Source organism: Xenopus laevis, chromosome 1L (genome assembly GCF_017654675.1).
Source record: "Xenopus laevis strain J_2021 chromosome 1L, Xenopus_laevis_v10.1, whole genome shotgun sequence".
In the NCBI taxonomy this organism is placed as follows: Eukaryota; Metazoa; Chordata; class Amphibia; order Anura; family Pipidae; genus Xenopus; species Xenopus laevis.
This window is the reverse complement of record NC_054371.1, coordinates 22,002,318-22,029,784: the sequence shown is the minus strand read 5'-3', so window position 1 is coordinate 22,029,784 and position 27,467 is coordinate 22,002,318. Positions and strand designations below refer to the sequence as shown.

The following is a 27,467-nucleotide window of genomic DNA, read 5'->3' as shown; positions in this document are numbered from 1 at the left end:
CAGTCACAACACACTCGCCCAGGTATCGCGAGACTGCGCGCCGAGACTTCCTGTGACAGGCGTCCCGACAGCGCCAGAAGGGGCCTCGCGGCCGTTTTTTTAGGTGTCTTCATAAAATGCCTGCTCGCGAGCTTTTCTCTTTTTTTCCAAGATGGCGTCGATGAGGGAGAGTGACACCGGCCTGTGGCTTCACAACAAGCTGGGCTCCGCTGATGAGCTGTGGGCGCCTCCGAGCATCGCCTCTTTGCTCACGGCCTCCGTCATAGACAACGTGAGATTGTGTTTCCATAACTTGTCCTCCGCCGTCAAACTGAAGCTGCTGCTGGGGATTCTGCACCTCCCGCGCCGCACAGTGGATGAGGTGAGTCCCGAGGAGGAGTTTCCCCTCTCTGCTGCGAAAGTGACAGGCGAAGGGCTGACTGACAGTCTGATGCATAAAGGACTACATTTCCCAGCAGCCCTTGCAGTCCAATAGCAGTGTTTCCTATTCCTGTCAGAGCGGGGCATCCCTGCACTCAGTCACTGGTCTCTCATCCCCAGCTGCCTGTATGACTGTTTTGGAGGCATAAAGAGATATACTCTTGTTCATCCTAAAATATTACTTTTTAAAGGGTATAATAATGTCATTTAAAGCAGCTTTTCTGTTTTCTGTAAAATGAATAGCTGTTGAAGGCGGTGTCTGTTTCTATTTTGCTGCACTGCTGGTTCTGACTTCTGAATAAAGTAGCAGATACCACTTGGAGAAAAGTTGACTTCTGCCACATTGTTTTTATCCAAACCAGAGAACAGACCAGGAACAGACAACACTTCTATATACACATGACTTGAACTCCAGGGATACTGTGCAGTTGCCTCTCTCCACCTGTTGCACTTTATTCTAGACTGCGGATTACTTTTCAGTTCATGCAAATGATTAAAGGGCAAGTAATGCTTTATTTACCAGCTGACGCAGCTCACCCATTCCGATTAGAAGAAAAGAGGTTCGGCCTAAATATTGGGAAGGGGTTTGTTACAGTGAGAGCTGTGAAGATGTGGAATTCTCTCCCTAAATCGGTTGTACATTAGATAGGTATAAAGAGTTTGTTCACCTTTGAGATAACGTTTAATATGATGTAGAGAGGGATATTCTGAGACAATTTGCAACCGGTTTTCATTATTTGTGGTTTTTGAGTTATTTAGCTTTTTATTCAGCAGCTCTTCAATTTGCATCTTAAGCAATCTGGTAACTAGGGTCCAAATGACCCTAGCAACCATGCATTGATTTGAATAAGAGACTGGAATATGAATTGGAGAGGCCTGGATAGAAAGATAAGTAATAAAAAGTAGCAATAACAATACATTTGTAGCCTTACAGAGCATTTGTTTTTTAGAAGGGGGTCAGCGACGCCCATTTGAAAGCTGCAAAGAGCCAGAAGAAAAAGGCAAATAACTATAATAACTATAAAAAATAAATAATGACAACCAATTGGAAAGTTGCTTAGAATTGGCTGTTCTATAACATAATAAACGTTACCTTAGGGTGAACCACCCGGTTGGATGGTGTTTAGCAAGTGAGGGAATACAGGGTTATGGGAGATAGCTCATAGTACAAGTTGATCCAGGGACTGGTCCCATTGCATCTTGGAGTCAGGACGAATTTTTCCCCCTCTGAGGCAAATTGGAGAGGCTTCAGATGGGTTTTTTGCCTTCCTCTGGATCAACTGGCAGTTAGGCAGGTTATATATAGGCTTAAAGTTGAACTTGATGGATGTGTGTCTTTTTTCAACCTAACTTACTATGTTAAGGTGGCCATACACGGGCCGATAAAAGCTGCCGACAGACCAAGTCGGCAGCTTATTTGCCCGTGTATGGGGGCCCCCGACTGGCTTCCCCGATCGAGATCTGGCCGAAAGTCGGCCAGATCTCGATCGGATGGGGTTAAAAATCCCGTCGGATCGCGGCCGCATCTGTTCGTTGATGCGGTCCCGCGATCCGACCGCCCGTTTGGCGAACGCTAGGATCCGATCGTTGGGCCCTAGGGCCCACGATCGGATCAGCCCGATATTGCCCACCTCAAGGTGGGCATATCGGAGGGAGATCCGCTCGTTTGGCGACATCGCCAAACGAGCGGATCTATCCGTGTATGGCCACCTTTACTAAGTAAACTCCCAGATCATGTGTCTCTGGAACATTGGGGTACACATCTTTGTGGCTAAAGAATAAGTAACTGTTTTTGTAAAGGTGTTTTCTTCCCCACGGGGGTGGGGGTGTTATTGTAGTGGATTGATGCACCAGCACATGATGAAACAAAGAAATGAAAGGTTGCAATGTCGTACGCTGGGCCCCTTTGGGAAGGTATTTAGGGGTGGTGGCACAGGATCTTGTTGTGCAGTTATACAAGTATTGTATATACTGTCTCTGTTATATAGAGAGTGCCAGCCATAAAATATGGCTTTAAAGGGCAGCTAACCGCAAATATACTGTATTTATATATTTTTTGTAAACATTGTATCGATATAGGATCTATTACCTGTATTGCTAGGGATTTGGGGTTTTCCAGATAAGGAGTATTTTTGTCATATGGCTCACCATATCTTAAAGGAACAGTAACACCAAAACATGAAAGTGTTTTAAAGTAATGAATATAAAATATATAATGTACAGTTGCCCTGCACTGGTAAAACGGATGTGTTTGCTTCAGAAACACTACTATAGTTCATATAAACAAGCTGCTGTGTAGCAATGGCGGTAATTTAAAAAAGTCTATATGTCACAGGTTAAATAGTGGATAACAGAAAACACCATTATGTTCTACAGAGCTTACCTGCTGTGTAACCTGAGCCTTTTCTCCTTTGAATCGCTGCCCCCATTGCTGCACAGCAGCTAATTTATATAAACAATAGTAGTGTTTCTGAAGCAAACACATTAGTTTTACTAGTGCATGGCAACACTTTATCACTTTAAAACACTAATTTTTTGATGTAACTGTCTGCCAAAAAAATAATTTAAATATCAAATAGGATTGTTTTGCCTCCAATATAGATGCACGCAGCTTAGTTGGGATCAAGTACAATGTACTGTTTTATTATTACAGAGAAAAAGGAAATTATTTTTAAAAACATTTAAATTATTTGCTTAAAATGGAGTCTACAGGAGACAGCCTTCCCGTAATTTGTATCTTTCTGGATAACAGGTTTCTGGATAAGGGATACATGGTTTAGTGAGTAGCTTTGGTTTTTGGCATAGCGTCAAACCGTTCTAGCTTGCAACTTACCTGTTTGTAGCAAGTTCACCTTTCCATTAACATTTTGGAAACTTTTCTAATCAACATTTTAACTGGTGTTCATTATGTTGTTGGGTCAGTGACCCCCCCCCCCCACAACAAAACCAAGCATTGGGTTATGTTTATCAAAAAGTGAAGTTAGAGATCACCACAGTCCTCTAGAGTGAAATTACACCACTCTGCATTCATTTCTATGGGATTTTTAAAAAAGTATTTATCAATGGGTGAAAGTTCATCCTTTGATAAATACCCTTTTAAAAATCCCATAGAAACTATCTGTGGCGATCTCTAACTTCACTCTTTGATAAATATACCCCATTGACTATAAGGCTTCAGTTTGGCGGCTGTTCGTCATTTTTTCTGCCTATTTTTCTTTTTAGGGCCATCTAATACCAGACAGCTGTTTAAATTCCAGCGTCAGTAAATGTAAATAATTTAAAAACCACCAAAATTTTTAAAAAAGAACCAAATTGTCTTAGAATTGTACTGTTACTTTTAAGAGTGGTTCGCCTTAAGTTAACTTTTAGTATATTATAAAATAGCCAATTCTGAACAACTTTTTATATAGTGTTGTCATTATTTTGCTTTCTTTCCAGCTCTATATCACTCTCTACATCAAACAAAATTTAACCCAAAGGTGAACAACCCCTTTTAGTTGAACTGCCCTTTGAACCCATATTCCCACATGAAGGAAGATTTCTAGTTTTTTAACCCATTAAGTGCTTTGCTTATGCTAGAAACCTGCCGCACTGGTAAAGGGTTAAACCATGCTGATAGCTATTTATACACAGGGAATTGGTGGTTGATTGAGTTATTGTCAGAAAGGAAACGCCAATAAGTAGTTTGTCTGCATGTGGTTAATTGTCAAGTCGTATTGATGGCGCTCTTCACATGCAAATAGGAGTTTGGCACCATCTGGGTTTAGCCAGGCGAGACGCCACTTTGCATGGGAGAGTTGGAAATGAAATATTCTGTATTTACTTTTGTGCAGCTCAGTGAGGATCCTTAAAGGAGAAACAAACCCCTTATAAAAAAACAAAAAAAAAAACCCTATAACCCCACATAGACTCCCTCCTGCCCCCAGCCTTGCTGCTACCCCGGGGCAAATGCCCCTAATTTTTTACTTGCCCCTCTGTGCAGATTCAGGGATCAGAGTTCACAGCAGCCATCTTCTGGATCTTCTGTAATCTGAGAATGAGACCGGCGTGGCGGCGCAGTTGCAGCAATTTCCCGGTTCACGACAACTGCGAATGCGCAGAAATTTACAGAAAAGACCCGGAAGATGGCTGCCATGAACACTGATCCCTGAATCTGCACCGAGGGGTAAGTAAAAAATTGGGGCATTTGCCCGGGGTAGCAGCTAGGCTGGGGGAGGAGGGAGGGGTGGTCTATGTGGGGTAGGGTTTTTTTTTTATAAGGGGTTTGTTTCTCCTTAAAAGAGGCTGTTCATCTTTAAATTAACTTTTAGTATGTTTTAAAGAGTGATCTTCTGAGACAATTTGCAACTGGTTTTAATTTTTTATTATTTGTGGATTTTGAGTTTTTTTACTTTTTATTCAGCAGCTCTCCAGTTTGCGATTTCAACTAACCGGTTGCTAGGGTCCAAATTACTAGGGATGCACCGAATCCAGGATTCGCTTTGGGATTCGGCCGAATCCTTCTGCCCAGCCGAAACCGAATCTGAATCCTAATTTGCATATGCAAATTATGGACGGGAGGGAAATCTAGTGACTTTTTATCACAAAACAAGGAAGTAAAACATGTTTTCCCCTTTCCATACCTAATTTGCATATGCAAATGAAAATTAGGATTCAGTTCTGTATTCGGTTGCAAAGGATTCGGGGGTTCGCCCGAATCCAAAATAGTAGATTCAGTGCATCCCTACAAATTACCCTAGCAACCATGCACTGATTTGAATGAGAGACTGGAATATGAATAATAATTATTAATTTTTAATAAAAAGTATCAATAACAATACATTTGTAGACTTACAGAGCATTTGTTTTTTTTGATGGGGTCGGTGACCCCCATTGGAAAGCTGGAAAGAAGAAGTCAGAAGAAGAAGGCAAATAATTTAACAACTATAAAGAAATAAACATTGAAGACCAATTGAAAAGTTGCTTAGAATTGTCCGTTCTATAGCATACTAAATGTTAAAGTAAAAGTGGACCACCCCTTTAATATCAGTGAGTGTTTCTGTGTGCTTATTTGGGGAATCTGCTTGTTCTGCACAATGCGTTTGTGCAGTGAACCCCTGTCTACTGGCTCTATTAAAGACCAGAAATAAGTTTTTCAGTTATTTTCTATTTGTGACCTTTTTTCTAATATCGCAGTAGATTCTTATGTCTTTCTGAAGCAGCTCTGGGATGGGGTGGTAACCGAGTCTAAACTGTTCTAAATCGATCCATTTAGTTGATCCTTTTCTTATCTTTGTCCCTGCTGAGCAGAATCTCTTGAGTTTCATTACAGGCAGCTGTTAGACTTGATACAATAGTTGCTGATACTCCAGAGATGCTGCTGAGAAATGGATCAACTAATGTAGCAAAATTGTAACAGTTCAGAAGCTGCACCTGAAATTGAATTACTGAGCTGCCAGACTCAAACACCAGACAAGAACATTCAACTTTAAACTTAGATTTTGAAAAAATGGAAAGAAGTTGGAAAAAAGTCTTTATTTCTGGGGAACAATCTGAAAACAACCAAAAGGAAAAAAGTGTTTGGAAGGTGAACAACCCCCTTTAATGTTATTTGCACATATAAATGCAGTTGTCTGTGCCTTTCTGCACTGCTGGTTCTCAGTGTTATAGCAGTAGTCAGTCGTGCATCCCTCTTCACAGCTCTGTGACTTCAGCTGACTTCTGATACATTGTTTCTGAAGTCAGAACTGCCATGGCACAAATAGATAGACAGATGGTATATTTACAAGTGACTTTTAAACCACTGAAAATATGTAAAATGTGTATTGGGAAGTTGCTTAGAATGACATTCTTTTCATTCTATAGTGTTTTAAATTTGGGGTTCTATCCCCTGGTAAGCACTGGGTCACACTAGTAATTCCCTGCTCCCTAATTACAAATTCCTTTGTAATCTGCCTCCCTTTCACTCTTGTCCTTCCAGCATCAGCCGTGCACTCTAAAATCACAGAGAGAAGGTCTGTCCTGTTTATTGGATCGGAAGGGGTTTTGTCACCATCTCTGATGATCAGAGCAGCTATTCAGCACTTTTTAATGAGTGATTGCCTTGGATCAATGCTAAGAATGGGTGCAGTATCTAACATTCTGCTATAATAACGAAACCTCATTCTGTGTTCCCTATATATTGGGTTTAAAGGGGTTGTTCATCTTTTAAAATAAACGTTTAGTATGATACAGAGAGTTATATTCTGAGACAATTTGCAATTGGTTTTCATTTTTTATTATTTGTGGTTTTTGAGTTTTTTATTCAGCAGCTCTTCAGTTTGCAATTTCAGCAGTCTGGCTGCTAAGGCCCAAATTAAGTAGCAACCATGCATTGATTTGAGTAAGAGACTGGAATATGAGTAGGCGATGCCTGAATAGAAAGATATATATATATATATATATATATATATATATATATATATATATATATATATATATATATATATATATATATATATATATATATATATATATATATATATAAAAAGTCCGTATGGCTGCTGCACACACTGAAAAAGGTTAATGCCCTGGTGCTAACAGTGATATCATATAAAAGTTTACAAAAATGCTGTTGCACTTTAGGGACTTGGGCTTTATTAAATCGACGTTTCGACCCTCAATGGGGTCTTGATAAATTATTTATATATATATATATATATATATATATATATATATATATATATATATACAAAAGCCATGACTATCTTGTAAATTATATCCTTATAAATGGTGAGTTCTGATGTCATCAGTTATAAACAGTGAGTAGTGATGTCATTTCTGTCACATGACTCACTGAAACGTGTGTATTATAATAAATAAAGTACCCCCTGTTGCTAAATATTAGGATATGAGGAGTTCCATGACCTGTATAAAAACTCGACCTTCAGCCTCGTGTTTTTATATGGTCATGAAACTCCTCGGTAACTGATCCTTATCCTTATATTTTACAATAGGGGTAACTTTATTCACTAAATATATAATGAAGACCAGTTGAAAAGTTGCTTAGAATTGGCCATTCTATAACATACAAAGTTAATGTGTTTTTTGAGTCATTTAGCTTTTTATTCTGCAGCTCTCCAGTTTGCAAATTTCAGCCATCAGGTTTCTAAAGCCAAATTACCTTAGCAACCATGCATTGAATAAGAGACCAGAATATGAATAGAAGAGGGACTGAGTCGAAAGATGAGTAATAAAAAGTAGCAATAACAAGAAATGTATAGCCTGACGGAGCATTTGTTTTTTAGATGGGGTCAGTGACCCCCCTTTGAAAGCTGGAAAGAGTCAGAAGGGGAAAATAATTCAAAAACTATAAAATGTAAATAATGAAGGCCAATCGAGTAGTTGCTTAGAATTGGCCATTCTGTAACTTACTCAAAGTTAACTTGAAGGTGAGCCACCCCTTTAAGCAAGTTATTGCTCTGTCCCTGTGACTGAGCCCTTTCCCCAGTTCTTGTACCTATTCTCAACGGCTTCTGAACCCATTAAACACAAGGGCAAGCAAAGACACAGACCATATTGGCTGTAATATGCTCTTAAGCGACACAGGCCTCAGACATATTAAGGCTCTTATCTAGAGCTTCACTTGCATTTGAAACAACGGGGCCCACGTCTGCACCTATGTGCAGCTCTAAACAAATATTTTTCTCCCGGTTGGGGGTAACGTCATGGAATGATGCGCCAGCGCATGATGAAACTGAGAACTGAAAGGTTGCAATATTATTCTATATATATTCTACTAACCTCAAAGGAAATCTTATTAGCATACTATGTAAATAGAAAGTCTAATAGATACATCCATGGTTGCTACCTGTGATAGGAGACACCTCTGCATTGTGATCTCCTGTGCCATTTGTTTTATTGTCCATTTATAAGAAAATGTCCCATTTAAATGGAATGTTTAGGGCAGCAATGAGTTTTTCATCTCTGATCTCCCCCAACTGAACATTAAGCCGAGTTTCAGGTGTATCCAGGAGAATAATAGCCATTCCTCAAATATTGTGCTAATTGGCCTTTAGGATGAGCCCCTACAGGGGGTCAGTGCTTCTGTGAACTGCTGTTTGGCTTCCTTTGCTTAGAGGGGTTGTTCACCTTTAGATTAACTTTTAGTATGATGTAGAGAGTTTGTAATTGGTTTTAATTTTTTATAACTTGTGGTTTTTGAGTTATTTAGCTACTTATTCAGCAGCTCTCCGGTTTGTAGTTTCAACTAACTGGTTGCTAGGGTCCACATTACCCTAGCAACCATTCACTGATTTGAATAAGAGACTGGACTATAAATAGGAGAGGACTGAAAAGAAAGATGAGTAATAATATGAAGCAATAACAATACATTTGTAGCCTTACAGAGCATTTGTTTTTTTTAAAGGTAAGTTTTATTTCTTATTTTAAACACATACATCAATCATACATACAACAAATAAGTACACTCGCAGACTAAACTGTAGAAGTCAGGCAGGAAGAAAATATGGCACAGGCTTTCACCAAGCATAACACAATACAGTTATTGAGAAGTTGAGATGGACACTATCAAACTCAGGTGAACTTTACATCTGAAGACTAGGTTGGGACCCTCGAGGATAGGTAGGAGAACAAACCATGAAGGATTTCATAATAGGAGATGGATTCAGTTAAGACATGCTATAGAGGGGTCGGGTCAATGTCATTCCACAAGCCCCAAATTTTATCAAATTTTGTTGGTGTTCCCCTAACTTCGTAGGTGAGCTTATATAGGGGTACTGCTTTGTTAACCAGTTATATCCAAGCATTGAGAGAGGGTGAGAGGTTACCCATCCAGTGTAGGGCTACAGTTTTTTTTTTGCATAAAAGAGTAGGATACGAAAAGAGATTAGAGTATATTTAGCTGGGATTATCTCTTCTAGGACCCCCAAAAGGCAAACTGTAGGTGAAATTATTCTCGGGAAGTCAAGATTATCTGCTAGATAGTTTACGACTTGTGTCCAAAAACTCAATATGTAGTGGCATTCCCAGATTAGATAGAAGAAATCCGCAGCTTGTTGGTGACACCTGGGACAGGAGTCGCAGGGGATCTGGCCCATCAGTTTGAGTCGTGTGGGAGTTATGTAAATATGATGCATAATTTTATATTGTATTAGTTTGTCTTTCAACGATATCAGGCCAGTGTATATGTGTTCTGTTGCTTCATCTCAGTTATCTTGCTCAAGGCCTACAATTTTGGAATTCCACCAGTCTTGTGCTGATCGAAAAGGTTTGGGGCCAGATAAAAGGAATTGCTGGTAGAGCCGGGACACCTTCTTTGCTGGATTGGGATCATGAAGAATTTCTTCTATGACTAGGCAGGATTGCTGGGGGGTAAGACTGTTAAATTGGGAGTAGAAGGTATGTCGTAATTGTAGGTATTTGAAGAATAGTGGAATTTGTGTTGGCTGGCACTTTTGTTGTAGTGTGCAATGGGTGACAAAGGTATGATTCTCAAGGAGGTCCTTCAAGCATTTAATGCCTTGCGTTGGCCAGAAAACAGAGTTTTGCAAGGATCTAAAGTGATTTAAATAGGAATTTCCCCAGAGTGGGAGGTGAGGGGATAGGAGGGGTGGTGAATGGCCCAAGATTTTGAGGGCTATCAGCTAGGTTTTCTGTGGGGTAGTCAGTGTCGTCGGTAGCAGGCCAGAATCCCTGGGACTCCGATAGGGAAAGTTGCGGAGACTCTCCCACGAGGATAGTAAAAGAGCATGTAACTGCGAGTTAGGGTTATACGGGTCAGGGTTAAAGCACCAGTGTAGGTAATATATTTGTGAAGCTATGAAATACCAATGGAAATTGGGGAGGGCCAGTCCTCCTTCGTCGCATGGTGCACACAACTTTGACCAAGCGATTCTGGGTGTTTTATTGTTCCAGAGAAAGGGGATCACTATTTGGTTTATACTTTTAAAGTATTTTTTGGGGATAAATATTGGCGCATTATGGAGTAGGTAGAGAATTTTGGGGAGGTAAATCATTTTAATGACATTTACTCTACCCCAGAGAGACAGAGGGAGTTTAGTCCATCGATTTAAGGTATTGGTCAGGTTAACTAAAATTGGGTCGAGGTTTAAGGTAGTGTATGTGGTGAGATCAGTATGGACTATCACTCCTAGGTACTTGAATTGGGTGGCCCATTCGAGTGGGGTCTCTTGTGGTAGAGATCGAGGTTGGTCAGGGTCAATGGGGAATAAAACTGATTTTTCCCAGTTAACTCGTAGTCCGGAGAATGAGCCAAACCGGTTGACCAGGTCCAGGAGGGCAGTAAGAGAATCATTGGGATCTGCCAAATATATAAGGAGGTCGTCAGCAAAAAGGGAGAATTATTCCTGAATAGTGCCGTAGGTTAAACCCTTGATTAAAGGATACTGTCTGGTCAGTATTGCTAGTGGTTCTATTGCTAGAGCAAATAGAATTGGGGAGAGGGGGCAACCCTGCCTTGTTCCTCTTGTTAGTAAGAAAGGGGGGGGAGATATGACCATTAACTCTCACACGTGCCGTGGGGTTCTTATATAGAAGTTTGATCCAGGATATGCATCTAGGGCCAAATCCGAAACGGGCTAAAACCTCCCATAGGTAATCCCACTCCACCGAATCGAAAGCCTTAGCAGAGTCTAGGGAGGCTACTACTCTGGTGCCTGTTTCAGTATGGGCAATCTGCAGGTTGGTAAAAAGTCTGCGGAGGTTGATGTTAGTGGAGCGTCCTGGCATAAAGCCAGATTGATCAGGGTGGATAAGGTCAGGGACTACCTGTTTGAGGCGGGAAGTGAGGACCTTAGCCAGGATTTTAGCATCTGTATTTAGGAGAGATATAGGGCGGTATGAAGAGCAGCGAGTTGTATCCTTACCCGGTTTAGGGATGACAACTATGAGGGCCTCTGTAAATGAAGGAGGTAGAGAATTACTATCAAAAGCACTTTGCAGCGTCTCTAGATATTTCGGCACTAATTGTTCTGAGAGAGCTTTATACCAGTCTGGAGGGAGGCCATCTGGTCCTGGTGTTTTATTTGGGGGTAGGGAGGCAATGGCATCAGCAATTTCTTGGGGCATTATAGGTGCATCCAGAAATGTTTTGTCACTAAGTGAGAGAGAGGGGATAGGGATAGAGTCCAAGAAGTGAAGGAGTTGGGTTCTAGAGTGTGTTGTTGTGGTAGAATAGAGGTTTTGGTAGAAGGTGGCAAATTCCTGTGCTATGAGCTTGGGTTCTGCGACTATTGAGCCATCATCCAAGATAAGGCGGGGAACAGCAGAGGATGTTGTCTGTTGTTTGCATTTGTTTTTTTTAGATGTGGTCAGTGACCCCCTTTTTAAAGCTGGAATGATTCAGAAGAACGCAAATGATTAAAAAATATGAAAAATTAACCATGAAGACCAATTGAAAAGTTGCTTAGAATTAGCCATTCCATAATGTTACAAAAAGTATCTTAAAGGTGAACTACCCCTTTACGTGGTATTGTCAAGCCTTGATAGCTATGTTCTCACCTGTGCTTTAATGACGCTTCCCTGGAATATTAAAAAATCCTAAACTTCTTATGTGTGATGTAGGGAGTGGTATTATAAAACACTTGCACTGCAACTGGTCGTCTCGTGGATTTGATTTTCTTTTGTATTTTGTTCTGCAGCTCTTGTAATTTAATATCTGGTGGCTAAGGGCCCCCACTAACCCTAGTAACCAAATAGTGATGTGAATGGCATACTGAAAGATGAATAAGAGAATGTGAAAAAAATAAGTCGTTGGAAAGATAAAAGATAAGTGGTTAATAATACAGGTATGGGACCTGTTATCAGGAATGCTGGAGACCTGGGGTTTTTCGGATAACTGATTTTTCTGTGATTTGGATCTTCATACCTTAAGTCTACTAGAAAATCATTTAAACGTTAAATAAACCCAATAGGCTGGTTTTGCTTCCAATAAGGATTAATTATATCTTAGTTGGGATCAAGTACAAGCTACTGTTTTATTATTACAGAGAAAAATGGAATAATTGAAAAAAAATTGGATTATTAGGATAAAATTGAGTCTGTGGGAGATGGCCTTCCGTGCTGGATAAGGGGTTTCCCGATAATGGATCCCATACCTGTATTAAGAAATACATCAGGCTATTGTGATGAATTTATTTGGAGAGCAGTTGGTGTAACTGGGTCATCCTTAGTTATTGTCTCACTGTGCAATTAAAGGGCCAATTTATTCTTTAAAGGAAAAGTTTAGTGTAAAAATAGAAACTGGGTAAATAGAAAGTTATGACCCAAGCCCCCCCCCCCGGTCACTGATTGGTCACTGCCTGTAAACCAATCAGTGGAAAGCAAGAGCGCTGCAAAGCAGGAAGTAGTGTTCTGGCTATTATGTTAGACATCCAATCACTCGAGGCTCTATAAATTACATAAACTAACTACTAACTAACTATATTGGAAACATTTTTTTATTTTGCACAACCTATCTATTTACCCAGTTTTTATTTTTATACTGAACAATTCCTTTAAGGCTTTCCATTTGTAGGACCCTTACCATGCAACTCTTCAATATTTTTTTCAGATGAAAGGAGCACTGACGGAAATCATTCAGCTCGCCACTCTAGACTCTGACCCCTGGATACTGATGGTAGCCGATATCCTGAAATCCTTCCCTGACACAGGATCCCTGAATCTTGATCTCGAGGAACAGAATCCAAATGTGCAGGACATATTGGGAGAGCTCAGAGAGAAAGGTACAATTGTTGTCTTTAAAATTTCTTTATCTGTGACACTCTGCTCGGCACGTTCCCTTTTCTTCATTGGTTGGTTAAATACATGAAGCTAGGCCATGGGATCCGCTAACCAGAAACCCGTTATTCAGAATGCTCCGATTTACGGAATGGCCATAGACTCCATTATAAGTAAATAATCCAAATTTTAAAAAATGATTCCCTTTTTCTCTGTAATAATAGAACAGTACCTTGTACTTTATCCAAACTAAGATATAATTAAAGAGGTGATTCACCTTTAAGGTAACTTTAATTATGTTATAGAACAGTCTATTCTAACTTTTCAATTGGTTATCATGATTTATTTTTTATAATTTTTAGTTATTTGCCTTTTTCTTCTGACTTTTTGCAGCTTTCAAATGGGCTTTGCTAATTCCCTTCTTAAAAACAAATGCTCTGTAAGGCTACAAATGTATTGTTATTGTTACTTTTTATTACTGATCTTTCTTTTCAGGCCTCTCCTATTCATATTCCAGTCTCTTATTCATATCAGTGCGTGGTTGCTAGGGGAATTTGGACCCTAGCAACCAGACAGCTGAAACTGGAGAGCTGCTAAATAACTCACAAAAAACACAAATAATAAAAAATGAAAACCAATTACAAATTGTCTCAGAATATCACTCTCTACATCATACTAAAAGTTAACTCAAAGGTGAACAACCCCTTTAATCCTAATTGGAAGCAAAACAATTGGGTTTATTTAATGTTTATTTTCTAGTAGATTTAAAGGAGTGGTCCTCTTTCAAGTTAACTTCTAGCATGTTCTAGAATAGCCAATTCGAAGCAACTTTCCCATTGGTCTTCATTTGTTTTCTATATTTTTTTAATTATTTGCCTTCTTCTGACTCTTTCCAGCTTTCAAATGGGGCTCACTGACCCCCATCTAAAAAAAAATGCTCTGTAAGGCTACACATTTATTGTTATTGCTTCTTTTTATTGTTCATTTTTCTGTTCAGGCCTCCCCTATTCATATTCCAGGCTCTTATTCAAATCAATGCATGGTTGCTAGGGTAATATGGACCCTAGCAACCAGATTGTTGAAACTGCAAACTGGAGAGCTGCTAAATAACACAAAAAAACACAAATAATAAAAAATGAAAACTAATTGCAAACTGTCTCAGAATATCACGCTCTACATCATGCTAAAAAATAACATAAAGGTGAGCAACCCCTTTAAGGTATGAAGATCGAAATTATGGAAAGATCCGTTATCCGGAAAACCCAGGTCCCGAGCATTCTGGATAACTGGTGCCATACCTGTACAACAATGTGTAATTAAAATCAAGCAACCGTAGCAGGCCAGTGAAAGAACAAGAGATTCAGTGGGTAGGTCTACGTTTGCTTCTTGTGTCAGCTCATGATTCTTGGCAAATGGTAGTGTAAATTCCACGCCTAAGAACTGCAGAATGAAAATGGTAAATAGTGTAAAAACCTTAAAAATAGACAAACAATTGTAATTTCAGCCGACGGCATCCTTTTTTGTAAATAAGCAGCAGGGAGAGCGATTAAGCACATATAAGCTGGCAGAGAAACATTACAGGCCTCGATTTTAAAGGCAATTTTCCCTTTTAACTTCTAATTGTTTCTTTTTTCCCCTCTCACCAGTCAGTGAATGTGAAGCATCGGCTATGCTGCCACTCGAATGCCAGTACCTCAACAAAAATGCCCTGACTACCCTTGCTGGACCTCTCACGCCCCCAGTGAAACATTTCCAGCTAAAACGAAAGCCAAAAAGTGCCACACTCAGAGCAGAGCTCTTACAGAAATGTAAGTCGTGCGTTGTTTTAAAGTGACAAACCTTAACGGCAGACTTGATTGTTGTTATGGCTTATTCTAAGGGAATGTAATCATTTCTAGAATTATAATGGCTAAAGACACATTACTCTCAGAATTGTTGGGTGAGGCCTGGATGTACTGACTGATATAAATGAGTATGTGGAGAACAGCTATGTTAAAGGAACTATAAAAATAAAAACTGGGTAAATAGACAGCCTGTGCAAAATAAAATATGTTTCTAATATAGTTATTTAGCCAAAAAATTGAATGTATAAAGGCTGGAGTGACTGAATGTCTAATATAATAGCCAGAACACTACTTCCTGCGTTCGCAAACGGTCGGTTGGATCGTGGGACCGCATCAACGAACAGATGCAGCCGCGATCCGACGGGATTTTTAACCCCATCCGATCGAGATCTGGCCGACTTTCGGCCAGATCTCGATCGGGGAAGCCCGTCGGGGGCCCCCATACACGGGCCAATAAGCTGCCGACTCGGTCTGTCGGCAGCTTTTATCGGCCCGTGTATGGTTGGGAAGGTGAAAACATTTTTTGCTTTCTTGGTTTGTGACAAAAAGTCGCACGGTTTCCCTCCCCACCCCTAATTTGCATATGCAAATTCAGTTCGGCCAGGCAGAAGGAATCCTGCTGAAAAGGGCCGAATGCCTGGATTCAATGCATTCCTACATGGGACATAAAGTATTCAATGCATTCCTTCATGGGACATTAAGTAACTGTTCAGTGAGTTTGCAATTGATCCTTAGCATTCAGCTCAGATTCAGAAGCAAATGGCTATGACCCATGTGCCCCCCTCAAGTCACTGATTGGTTGCTGCCTGGTAACCAATCAGTGTAAACCAAGAGAGCTAAAAAAAGCAGGAAGTAGTGTTCTGGCTATTATGTTAGACATCCAGTCACTCCAGCCTTTATACATTACATTTCTGACTAACTATATTAAAAACATTTTCTATTTTGTACAGCCTATCTATTTACCCAGTTTTTATTTTTATACTGAACTGTTCCTTTAAAGGGGACATACTTTGTTTTCGAATATCACCTTTATTGTGTTGGTAATAGTTAATAATACATCACACCTGATTTAATTTTGGGGCTAGAAATTATGCCTTTGTGGGAGCTCCCTCTCTCCTATGATATAAATATTAGTAAGTGTTTCCTTTTACAGAAACATGGAAATCTCTCAGTAGCCAATGACAGCTCTGCCATCACACATGAAGCACAAAACTTCAGTCCTGTATCAGGTCTGCCTTGCTACTGGCTCCCGGCCCACCAGATAAGGGATTGGCTGGAATCCTGTATTACAAATTGCAGGGTGCTGATAACTCTTTCACAGTCTAAGAAAGCAGCCAGACAGAGCAGCTGGCTTGTGCTAGTAGGGTTTTCATGGAACTTTTTTTTTTTTTTTAGTAAATAATTCCTTTTTTTAACTGGAAACTTTTTCTTTCAATAAAAGCAACAGAAACTGCACAGCAGCTGAAGAAAACTGCAGGGGTTCCATTTCACTCAAAAGGACGAGGTCTGGTCAAAAAACTGGACACAACAAGTGAGTACATGCATTTCCACTGTACCCATGCCAATGAGTGCAGCCCAAAAAGATACTTTAAGACAGGAGCAAACCTTGACTTAAAGGCGTAGTTCACCTTTAAAGGGGAACTATCGTAAACATGAAAACTTTATTAATATAATCAATTAAACATTCTGTACCATTTTCGAAATAACCAAGTTTATCTTCATTATTCTCTGCATCTGTTTCTCCTCATTCTGTCTTCATTTAGGAGTCGGGTGTCCAATGAATGATCCAATATATCTTATAGGGGGGTTCTTTTTGCCTAGAAGATGTATTAGAGCTCACTCTATTAAACTCACCAGACATCTTGTCTCTCTACATGCAGAATTTGTGCAAAAGGCAGTTATTTTGTTAGATTTTTTTGAGCTCTAATACATCTGCTAGGAAATTACCCCCCCCCCAGATATATTGGATAGTTCATCTGACACCCAACTGCTGCATGAAGACAGAATGAAGAGAACAGATTATGGGATAGTGAGCATAAACTTGATTATTTCAGAAACAATGCAGAATTGTTAATTGATTCGTTTTTTTTCAGTATGAGGAAGCTTATATTAAATTTTTATTTTCTCCATAGTTCCCCTCTAAGTTAACTTTTAATATATATTGTGGAATTCCCTGTTCTTCAATTAGTCTTCAATTACTGAATTCTTTGCCTTCTTTCTATTTCATTCAGGGGGTGGGGGGTCTCTGACTCCAGCAGCCACAAATCTATTGCCCTGTGAAGCTATAATGTTTTAATTGCTACTTTATATTTTTACTGAGGCCTTTCCTATTCATCTTCTAGTCTCTTTATTCAAACCACCGACTGATTGCTAGGCTAAATTGGATCATAGCAACCAGATAACTGCAATACAAAGCACTAAAGATTTTTTGAAAAAATAAATGAAGCCAAAAATATCATTGAAATCATACTAAAAATATTTATAGGTCAACTACAAATTTTAGCACTTACTTTGAATATTGAGTTGTGGGACTTTGTGTACATTAAAAAAACCGCCAAGCTTTTCAGCATTTGCTACCAGAAAAAAGTAGGAATGCAACGAACCCCCAAATCCTTCACAAAAGATTCGGGCGAATACCGAACCAAATCCTTATTTGCATATGCAAATTAGGGATGGGAAGGGGAAAACATTTTTTACTTTTTTTTGTCACGTGATTTCCCTCCCTGCCCCTAATTTGCATATGCAAATTAAGATTTGGGTTCGGCCAGGCAGAAGTATTCGGCTGAATCCGAATCCTGCTGAAAAAGGCCGAATCCCGAACCGAATCCTGGATTCGGTGCATCCCTAGAATAAAGACCCTTATTTGATCCCTGTCTAATCATCTGTTGAAATTGTACACCAAAAGTGCTGCCTCTGCACACTAAAATAAGCACCAATATTTTGGACAGATTATCATAGCAGGAAGCTGTCAGAAGTTTGTTATTCCCAGTTTATTGTTGACTTGTTCACAGGGTATGTCAGGAGACTACTATCAGAACTTTCCAACAAATGTTAATCGTTTTTTAATATTCACTTTGGTTATCTATTTTTCTGTGGCAGCTCCTCTCAAAGGTATACCAAAGCAGGCACCATTCAGGAGTCCAACCACACCAAGTGTATTTAGTCCGACTGCTAACAGAACACCTATAGCGCCCTCCAGAACGCCCTTGCGCAAGGAGAGAGGTGTAAAGGTCTGTCTGCTTCTTTCTTTTTTATACATAACCTCTGCTGCTTCCACTAGTGCAAAACAAGAAAACTAGCTTTCTTTTTTGATGGTAGCATAAGATGTATGTACAGGTATGGGACCCTTTATCCAGAATGTTCGGACCTGGATTTTTAGTATAATGGAGCTTTCCGTCATTTGGATATTCATACCTTTATAGGGCATCTAAAGTTTAAAATAGAATAAGGCTAGAAATGCTGTATTTTGTATACTAAATATAAACATGAACTTACTGCACCACAAGCCTAATCAAACAAATCATTTATGCTTTCAAAGTTGGCTACAGGGGGTCACCATCTTGTAACTTTGTTAAACATCTTTGCAAGACTAAGACTGTGCACATGCTCAGTGTGGTCTGGGCTGCTTAGGGATCGTCATAAACAAAGCTGCTTGAGTTCTGCATGGCTGGGAAGTAAGGCGGGGGTACCCCCTGCTGTTCATAACTATGATTGTTTCCCTGCTCAGCAGTTAGGGACCATCTGACAATTCCTATCCACAGCAGTAAATGAAGGGGTAATTTCACTGCATACAGTCAGGTTTCTTATATAAACGGTACACATTTTTTAATTGAAGTATATTGGAGATAGGTTTCTTTTTCATTAAAGAAAGTAAAAATGGGATTTTATTCTTTTGCCTTAACATGCCCTTTAAGTCTACTATGAAATCATTTAAACATTAAATAAACCCAATAGGCTGGTTTTGCTTCCAATAAGGATTAATTATATCTTAGTTGGGATCAAGTACAAGCTACTGTTTTATTATTACAGAGAGAAAGGAAATCATTCTTAAAAATTTGGATTATTTGATTATAATGGAGTCTATAATGGAGACAGGCTTTCAGAACTTTCTGGGTAATGGGCTTCTGGATAATGGATCCCATACCTGTATAAGCGTATGAAGAAGACTATTAATTAGGGATGCACCGAAATCCACTATTTTGGATTCGGCCGAATCCTTCGTGGAAGATTCGGTCAAATACCGAACCGAATCCTAAAGTGGAAAAAAACGGTTTACTTCCTTGTTCTTTATCTTTTACTTTATCTTTTTATTGAGGCCTTTCCTATTCATCTTCTAGTCTCTTCATTCAAACCACCGACTGATTGCTAGGCCAAATTAGCAACCAGATAACTGCAGAACAAAGCACTATAAGATTTTTGGGAAAAAAAATAAATTAAGCCAAAAATATCACTTAAATGATACAAAAAAAGTCGTTCTTAAAAATTTGTCCTTTCCCGTCCCTAATTTGCATATGCAAATTAGGATTCGGTTCGGTATTCGTCCGAATCTTCCATGAAGGATTCGGGGATTCGGCCGAATCCAAATTATTTGATTATAATGGAGTCTTTAATGGAGACAGCCCGGATAACAGATCCCATACCTGTATGAAGAAGTCTTATTAATTCGGAATGCACCAAATCCACTATTTTGAATTCAGCCGAATCCATCGTGGAAGATTTGGTTGAATACTGAACCAAATCCTAATTTGCATATGCAAATTAGGGGCAGGAAAGGGAAAAAGTGGGGAAAAAATGGGTTTACTTCCTTGTTCTGCAACGAAAAGTCACCTGAAATCCCGCCCTGCCCACAATTTGCATATGCGGATTCGGTTCGGCCAGGAACAAGGATTCGGCTGAATCCAAATGCTGCTGAAAAAGGCCAAATCCCGAACCGAATCCTGGATTCAGTGCATCTCTACTATTAATCAAGGAGAAGCTATCCTCGGAGAAATGGTAAATAGAAATTTCAGCTTACTACTGGAGAAAAATGCCAACTCCAGAAGTATTAAATAGTCTGAAAACATCAATCAATGTGAATATATATATATATATGTATGTATGTATGTATGTATGTATGTATGTATGTATGTATGTGTGTGTGAAAATAAATAAATAAATATATATATAAATATATATATATAAATATATATAATATAGTGAAAAAGGATTGCGGCACTCACAGGGTTTTAGTGAAAAAACAAAAAATGTTTATTATTAAGCCTCAACGTTTCGATCCCCCACAGGGATCTTCGTCAGGAGCAAAAACAAACAAAGATCCCTGTGGGGGATCGAAACGTTGAGGCTTAACGTTGAGGCTTAATAATAAAACATTTTTTGTTTTTTCACTAAAACCCTGTGAGTGCCGCAGTCCTTTTTCACTGCTTATTTCCCATGCTGGCACCCAGGTATTAATTTTGTCTACGGAGTGCACCATTCCTTTGGTTAGATAGATAGATAGATAGATAGATAGATAGATCCTGGGGCAACAATTTCTGCATCTAGTACTAATTCACTAGAAGAAGCTGAAAAACCTATATTGGCAAATATAGGAGACAATTGTTAGCAGAAGGCAAAGATAGCAGAAATTGTTAAAGCAGAAAAGCGTATACCTTATGAAACAGTTCATGGTTTTAAAACCACGAGAGAGAAAGGGAAAATATTTACAGGATCCTAAACCTAAAATGTTACAGATGTAACAAAAAAGGGTCATGTAAGGAGGAATTGTAAAACTCCATACAAAGACATCCCAATTAGAACGAAGTCTGTATCATCCTATTTCTTTTTGTTTTGGTATCAGTTATTAGACATATCTGAGCTTGACATGGTTGGAGGTGGTCGGGAAGCGAAGAAGAGAAGAAAGACTGTTGGTATGTGTTGCTGGAACTCACTCTGTCTGTTGCACATTTAACCCAATCATCTGAGTGTATGTAACTTGATTTAATGTTTTTTTTATATTAGAAGCAGAAGTTGTTGAGAAACCACCAAAGGAGGAGACTGTATTGGAAAACCCTACTCCAGACTATGCTGCTGGCCTCGTCTCTACACAGGTTAGTCTTTGAATGCTTGAGAATTCCATTGCTCATTTTCCCCAGCAGCCCTACCCTTCCCCTTTACCAGCTGCAGAATTCTTGCCTTGGGTGTGGTGGGTTTGTTAGTGTCAAGGGATATTTGATTGACAGGTCTGCACAGGAGCCACGTGTAGGCCTAACCTTATTACTGTACAGAAGTTAAAGGGGAACTACCGTGGAAATGTAATATAAGCTTCATCATACTGAAATAATAAACTTTCTAAATACAATCAATTTATTGTTTATGAAATAATCAAGTTTATCTTCACTATTCCTCTCTCAGCATCTTTTTCTCTTCATTCTGTCTTCATGCAGCAGTTGGGTGTCAGATGAATGATCCAATATATCTTATAGGGAGGCTTATTTTGCCTAGAAGATGTATAAGAGCTCACTCTATATTAAAATCACCAGACATCATGTCTCTCTACATGCAGGATTTGTTCAAAAGACTGTTATTTTGTTGTACTGGAATTGGTTATTTAAGTGAGCTCTAATACATCTGCTGAGAAAGGAAGCCCCCTATAGTTATATTGGGTTGGGTGTCCGATATTCATTGACAGTTAGATCCAATATATCTTATAGGGGGGCTTCCTTTCCTAGCAGATGTATTAGAGCTCTCTCTACATGCAGTTATTTTGTTAGGTTTTGTTTGTACTGGTGTCAGTTATTTGAGTGAGCTCTAATTCAGCTGCTAGGAAAGGAAGCCCCCCCCCCATAAGATATATTGGGTCCGATGCAGAATTGTTAATTGATTGTATTTACAAAGTTTCTTATTTCAGTATGAAGAAGCTTATATTAAATTTTTATTTTGTGATATTTCCCCTTTAAAGTTGTGTGTCTGCAACATGTCACCATTTTTATTACAATTTCATCTTGATCATTCTGTATAAAACGTTTCGTGGAAGCCACATCTGGCCCACAGGCCTCCAATTGGTGATTCCTGCAAGTAAAATAAATGGCACTATGGAATGTGTGTAAAATACTTAATGATATTATGAAAGGGAAAGGGGAGTGATGTCAGTCTCTTATGACTCCATAGAAACTGGGTGCCTTGAACAATGAGAGTGCACTTCCATCTACAAGCTATTTGCCAGCAACACCCAGTGTGGTGCCATCCTCCTCCTACATTCCAACGTCTGAAGGACAGCAAGGTGAGTAATGAAGCCAAGTTTACCGTTAGTCTCTAAGTCAAGTAGAAGTAGCAGAATGTCCTAGTATACTTCTGTGAATAAAATTCAGTATGCCTTAAAGGAGAACTAAACCCTAAAAATGAATAGGGCTAAAAATGGCATGTTTTATATACTGAACTTATTGCACCAGCCTAAAGTTTCAGCTTGTCAATAGCAGCAATGATCCAGGACTTCAAACTTGTCACAGGGGGTCACCATCTTGGAAAGTGTCTGTGACACTCACATGCTCAGTGGGCTCTGATTGGCTGTTGAGAAGCTAAGCTTAGGGCTCGTCACTAATTATCCAGCAGAAAATGAGCTTCCCCTGTAATATAAGCTGATGCTACAGGTTTGCTGATTATTAAATTCTGATTCTAATTGCACTGGTTTCTGTGCTGCCATGTAGTAATTATATGTATTAATTACTAATATTACTTATATTGTGACATTTCTATTCTATGTGTACTGTATATTGTGAGTGGGTCCCTAAGCTCAGTAAGTGACAGCAGCACAGAGCATGTGCAGTGAATCAGCAGAAAAGAAGATGGGGAGCTACTGGGGCATCTTTGGAGACACAGATCTTTACTGCTAAAGGGCTGTGGTTGCCTTGGGCTGGTACAGAAGCACAAAACATAATGTACAACATTTCTAGCTACTTCTTTAGTTTAGTTTAACTTTCCTTGTCCTTTAATAGGAGTAGCCACACAGAGACACTGGCTTTCACACAACCCCTTGCCTGACGTGGGATTTATTAGGCAACTTGCTTTTCCCATAGCGCAATCTTTATTTCTGAAACATAGGAGCAATGTTGTTGGCATGGAAAAGGGTTAAAGTAGAATTCAAATTTGAATGACCATGTCCCAGACTTTGTCTGTGTCTTTTTCTAAAGACATCCACTTAAGATAAATGTCATATAAAGATCATTAAAGTGGACCCGTCACCCAAAAAAAAATTATGTAAAATCCTATTTTATCACTTTAGTCAAGCAAGATGAACTTTAATTACACTATATAAATTATTTGAATCTTGTTTCCATCAGTCTGGGAATTCATAATTATAACAAGCAGGCAGGAGCCATTTTGTGGACACTGTTATTAAGGCAAGTCTTGTATCATCTCAGAATCTTGTTTGTGCACCAGAATGGGGGAGCTGATGTCCATCCCCATGTCCTGGTTACACAATTAAACGGTGAAGAGACTGGGGAATGTGGGGAGAGCAGTGACATGTAGGAAGTGCTGAATGGAAAGTGAAAGTAACTGTCTGCCCCGCCTCTATGCCTAAGGCATAGAAGCGGGGCAAACAATATTTGATTGATAACTGGGATTTTTGAATGAGCTTACAACAGCTATGAATGGTTTAATAAAAAATAGAAATTGGATTTCATGTTTAATTTGAAAAGGACTTTTATTATACAGATTTTTGTGTCTGGGTGACAGGTCCACTTTAAATGCAAGTAGTCTGCTACGCGACCAGTTCTGCTTACATGGCTGATATTCATAATTCACTTTTTCACACAGCTGGACCAGTTCGGGAAGCCTTGCAAGCCACACGGCAGCCAGAGGAGCCCACAGCAGCCAACACCACTCTTCCAACACAGTTTAAACAAAGGACACCGATGTACCACAGTAACCCAAATGCTGCCACCACTACTCCTTCTCCTGCAGCAACCCCTACCTCTCCATTAACTCCTGCTGCAACTCCAGCAGCAACCCCAGCAGCGCCGGCTCCTCAGCTAACCACTCAAACGCAGCCTCAACCCAAGAAGAGCCTTTCTCTCACGGTAGGGTCTCCTCTATATGATAATGTCATGCTCCTTGTAAAATGCTTTCTGTTTGTTCTTGTTTGTGTGTAGTTGTGTACCTGGGAAGCCCTGACTTGTGCTAAACAAGATCTTTGATCAGACATGTCAAAAGTTGCTTAATGTCTTTACCTGTATTTGCTGCTGACTTGGCTTATTCCAGACACCGTTTGCAGCTTATCGACCACTCCCATTGGGTTGAACTCTCACTACCTTCCCCAGCCCATTCCCGAGTAATCCGGGGAATAGAGATACTGAGCTCAGTATAAAAAAGGTATGGGAAGGGAGGTATTTGTGGACTGGCAATTGATTAACCAACTTCTACTCCTCCCTCCATTGACTTGAAGAACCAAGAAGTTCTAAATGAAAGCACTTTCAGTATTACTGTTTGACATGCCTGTTGCAAAAAAACATACCATAAATATGATGATTTTTATCATTGCTGCCTTGCATCACTTGTGTCCTAGTCTAGGGCATGGTCCTAGTCACTGTCAACAACACCTCTAGTTTGACAGTTTTTGGGGTTAAAGCGGAAGGAAAGGTTAAGTAAGCTTTATTTGAAAGGTCTATATGAATTGGGGATGCAACAAATTCACTATTTTGGATTCGGCCGAACCCCCGAATCCTTCTCGAAAGATTTGTCCGAATACAGAACCAAATCCGAATCCTAATTTGCATATGCAAATTAGTGGTTGGAAGGGGAAAGCCTTTTTTTACTTCCTTGTTTTGTGACAAAAAGTCACATGATTTCCCTCCCAGCCCCTCATTTGCGTATGCAAATTAGGATTCTGATTTGGCCGAATCCTGCTGAAAAAGGCAGAATCCTAGATTCAGTTCATTCCTAATATAAATAAACTAGTAAACCCTCAACATAATGCTTATCTGAGTCCTTTGTCAAAAGAAAAATCACTTTTCTTTCCCCCTATTGTGTACACATGGACTTCTGTATCAGACTTCCTTCTTCCATCTTAAACCTTCAGGGTTAGGGCTTGAGCATGCTCAGTTTGATCCTCTCCCCCTCCCTGCTCTAATCGAGTCCAGAGCTATGAGTGAGCAGGGAGAGACTCAGACAGGAAGTGATGTCACACCAAGATAATATATGGCAATATCAAGTAAGGAGGCACAATTTAGAGGTGCTAATCCAAAGGAGGTTCCCCGTGTGGGTCTCCAGAGTTAACATGCATGAAAATCAAAAGAAGGGTTGCACTCTCAATTTGAAAATAAAAAATATTTATTAATAATAAATAAATGAATAATAAATATTTTTTATTTTCAAATTAAGAGTGCAGTCTTTCTTTTTGATTTTCACACCAAGCTAATATGGCAGCTGCTATTGTAAACAAACAGAGATCGTGTCTAGAGCTGTTTACACAGGTATAGTAAAGCATTCAAAATAATAAAAATGCTGTTCCTTCTCATTTAAGATAAATAACTGTGCCAGGTAATGGTTATTTCAGTCTCTCTTGCAATAAATTGTCTTGCAAATGGTTGTTTTTAGAAGAACAATATCATGGTGTTTTTTGTGCTTGATCTTGAGTGTTTATCGAACGCATTTCATTTATTGTATGAGAGTGTGTATGAGGAAATGTATGCAGGCCGCTAATGAGCAGCTTTTTGTGCTTCCTTGTAGAGGGAACAGATGTACGCCGCACAGGAGATGTTCAAGACGGCAAACAAAGTCACAAGGCCAGAGAAGGCTCTTATTCTTGGTTTTATGGCTGGATCCAGAGGTATGGCCAAATGTGGGGTCCCACTACAAAATGCTCTGTCCTGGGGACACTAAGGGATGTCCTGTTACATTACAGCTTTCTTGGCAGTTTCATTAATGGAACAGTAACCTCAAAAAATGAAGGTGTATTAAAGTAATACAAATATAATACACAAAAGCTATGAATATCTTGTAAATTACATCCTTAGAAACGGTGAGTTCTGATGTCATTTCTGTCACATGACTAACTGAAATTTGTGTATTATAATAAATAAAATACCCCCAGTTGCAAAATATGAGGATATTAGAAGTTACATCGGAGTTCCATGACCTGTATAAAAACACAACTGCAGCCCAACACTTAATTCAGTGTCTTGGATGATGGTGGTGTCTCTCATGGGACATGAGCCAAGCCTATAAGTTTCTTGGCTGCCTGTTAAACTTCTGGGTGATGGCACTCTGTATTTATCGAATTGTTTAAAGGAATTGTTCAGGGTAAAAATAAAAACTGGCTAAATAGATAGTACGTGCAAAATAAAAAATGTTTCCAATATAGTTAGAAAGAAATGCAGTGACTCTGAGCAGGATTACTTTGAGGGTTTACTGATATATTTAGGTGGACCTTTCTGATAAAGCTTACTTCATTTTAACCTTTCCCTTCTCCCTGAACCACCTTTAAAGAAACAGTTCAGTGTAAAAATAAAACTGGGTAAATAGATAGGCTGTGCAAAATAAAAAAATTTCTAATATAGTTATTTAGCCAAAAATGTAATGTATAAAGGCTGGAGTGACTGGATGTGTAACATAATAGCCAGAACACTACTTCCTGCTTTTCAGCTCTCTAACTCTGAGTTAGTCAGCGACTTTAAGGGGGGCCACATGGGACATAACTGTTCAGTGAGTTTGCAATTGATCCTCCGCATTCAGCTCAGATTCAAAAGCAACAGTTATGACCCATGTGGCCCCCCTCAAGTCTCTGGTTACTGCCTGTAACCAATCAGTTAAAAGCAAGAGAGCTGCAAAGCAGGAAGTAGAGTTCTGATTATTATGTTACACATCCAGTGACTGCAACCTTTATACATTACATTTTTGGTTAAATAACTATATTAGAAACGTTGTTTATTTTGCACAGCCTGTCTATTTACCCAGTTTTTATTTTTATATACTGAACTTTCCTTTAAGGTGACTATATACCGGCCAATTAGTGGGCCAATGAAGGTTCATCCTCCAGTAAATGCAAGTGATTGACCTATGAGTCCAGATACTCATGAAATAGTAAAATTCTCTTTGTTTTGCCTTCACAGAGAATCCTTGCCCAGAGCAGGGCGATATCATTCAAATCAAACTCAGCGAATACACAGAGCAATTGCCAAAGGCTGACGGTACGGGCAGCACCACCATGTTAGTGGATACAGTGTTTGAAATGAACTATTCTACTGGCCAGTGGACCAAGCTCAAGAAGTACAAGCCAATAACCAACGTCTCTTAGGAATTCCCACAATTCTCCCATGGACCAAAAAAAAAAAAAAAGTGACTGATGAGAATAAAACAGGTCATTATTGAGGAAGTGAAGGACATTTCCGATGCCTTCCAACCCTGATGGATCTCTGCGTATTCCCCACAATTCATACAGGACTTCTTAACGGTGATTGGCCAGTTTGTTTTTTTTTTTTTTGTATTAAAAGAACAATGTTTTAATGTTAA

At 39.3% G+C, this 27,467-nt stretch overlaps 1 protein-coding gene across 1 annotated transcript; it reads left to right on the top strand.

Annotated features, from left to right (window-relative positions):
* Nucleotides 1-27,467, top strand: nelfa.L (negative elongation factor complex member A L homeolog). The gene is made up of 11 exons (XM_018247947.2): nucleotides 1-361; nucleotides 12,971-13,142; nucleotides 14,784-14,945; nucleotides 16,423-16,512; nucleotides 18,081-18,211; nucleotides 20,818-20,887; nucleotides 20,979-21,067; nucleotides 22,128-22,239; nucleotides 23,775-24,037; nucleotides 25,686-25,785; nucleotides 27,068-27,467. Exons 1-11 carry the CDS (start codon nucleotides 152-154, stop codon nucleotides 27,250-27,252), a joined length of 1,584 nt encoding a protein of 527 aa, XP_018103436.1. The 5' UTR covers nucleotides 1-151; the 3' UTR covers nucleotides 27,253-27,467.

What these genes read in the sequence shown, in the direction of transcription:
- nelfa.L (XM_018247947.2), top strand. Translation starts at nt 152, where the DNA reads ATGGCGTCGATGAGGGAGAGTGACACCGGCCTGTGGCTTCACAACAAG. An exon ending in CAAAAAACTGGACACAACAA is followed by an intron (nt 16,513 to 18,080) that starts GTGAGTACATGC and finishes TTTCTGTGGCAG; the next exon opens with CTCCTCTCAAAGGTATACCA. An exon ending in CTGGCCTCGTCTCTACACAG is followed by an intron (nt 21,068 to 22,127) that starts GTTAGTCTTTGA and finishes ATGACTCCATAG; the next exon opens with AAACTGGGTGCCTTGAACAA.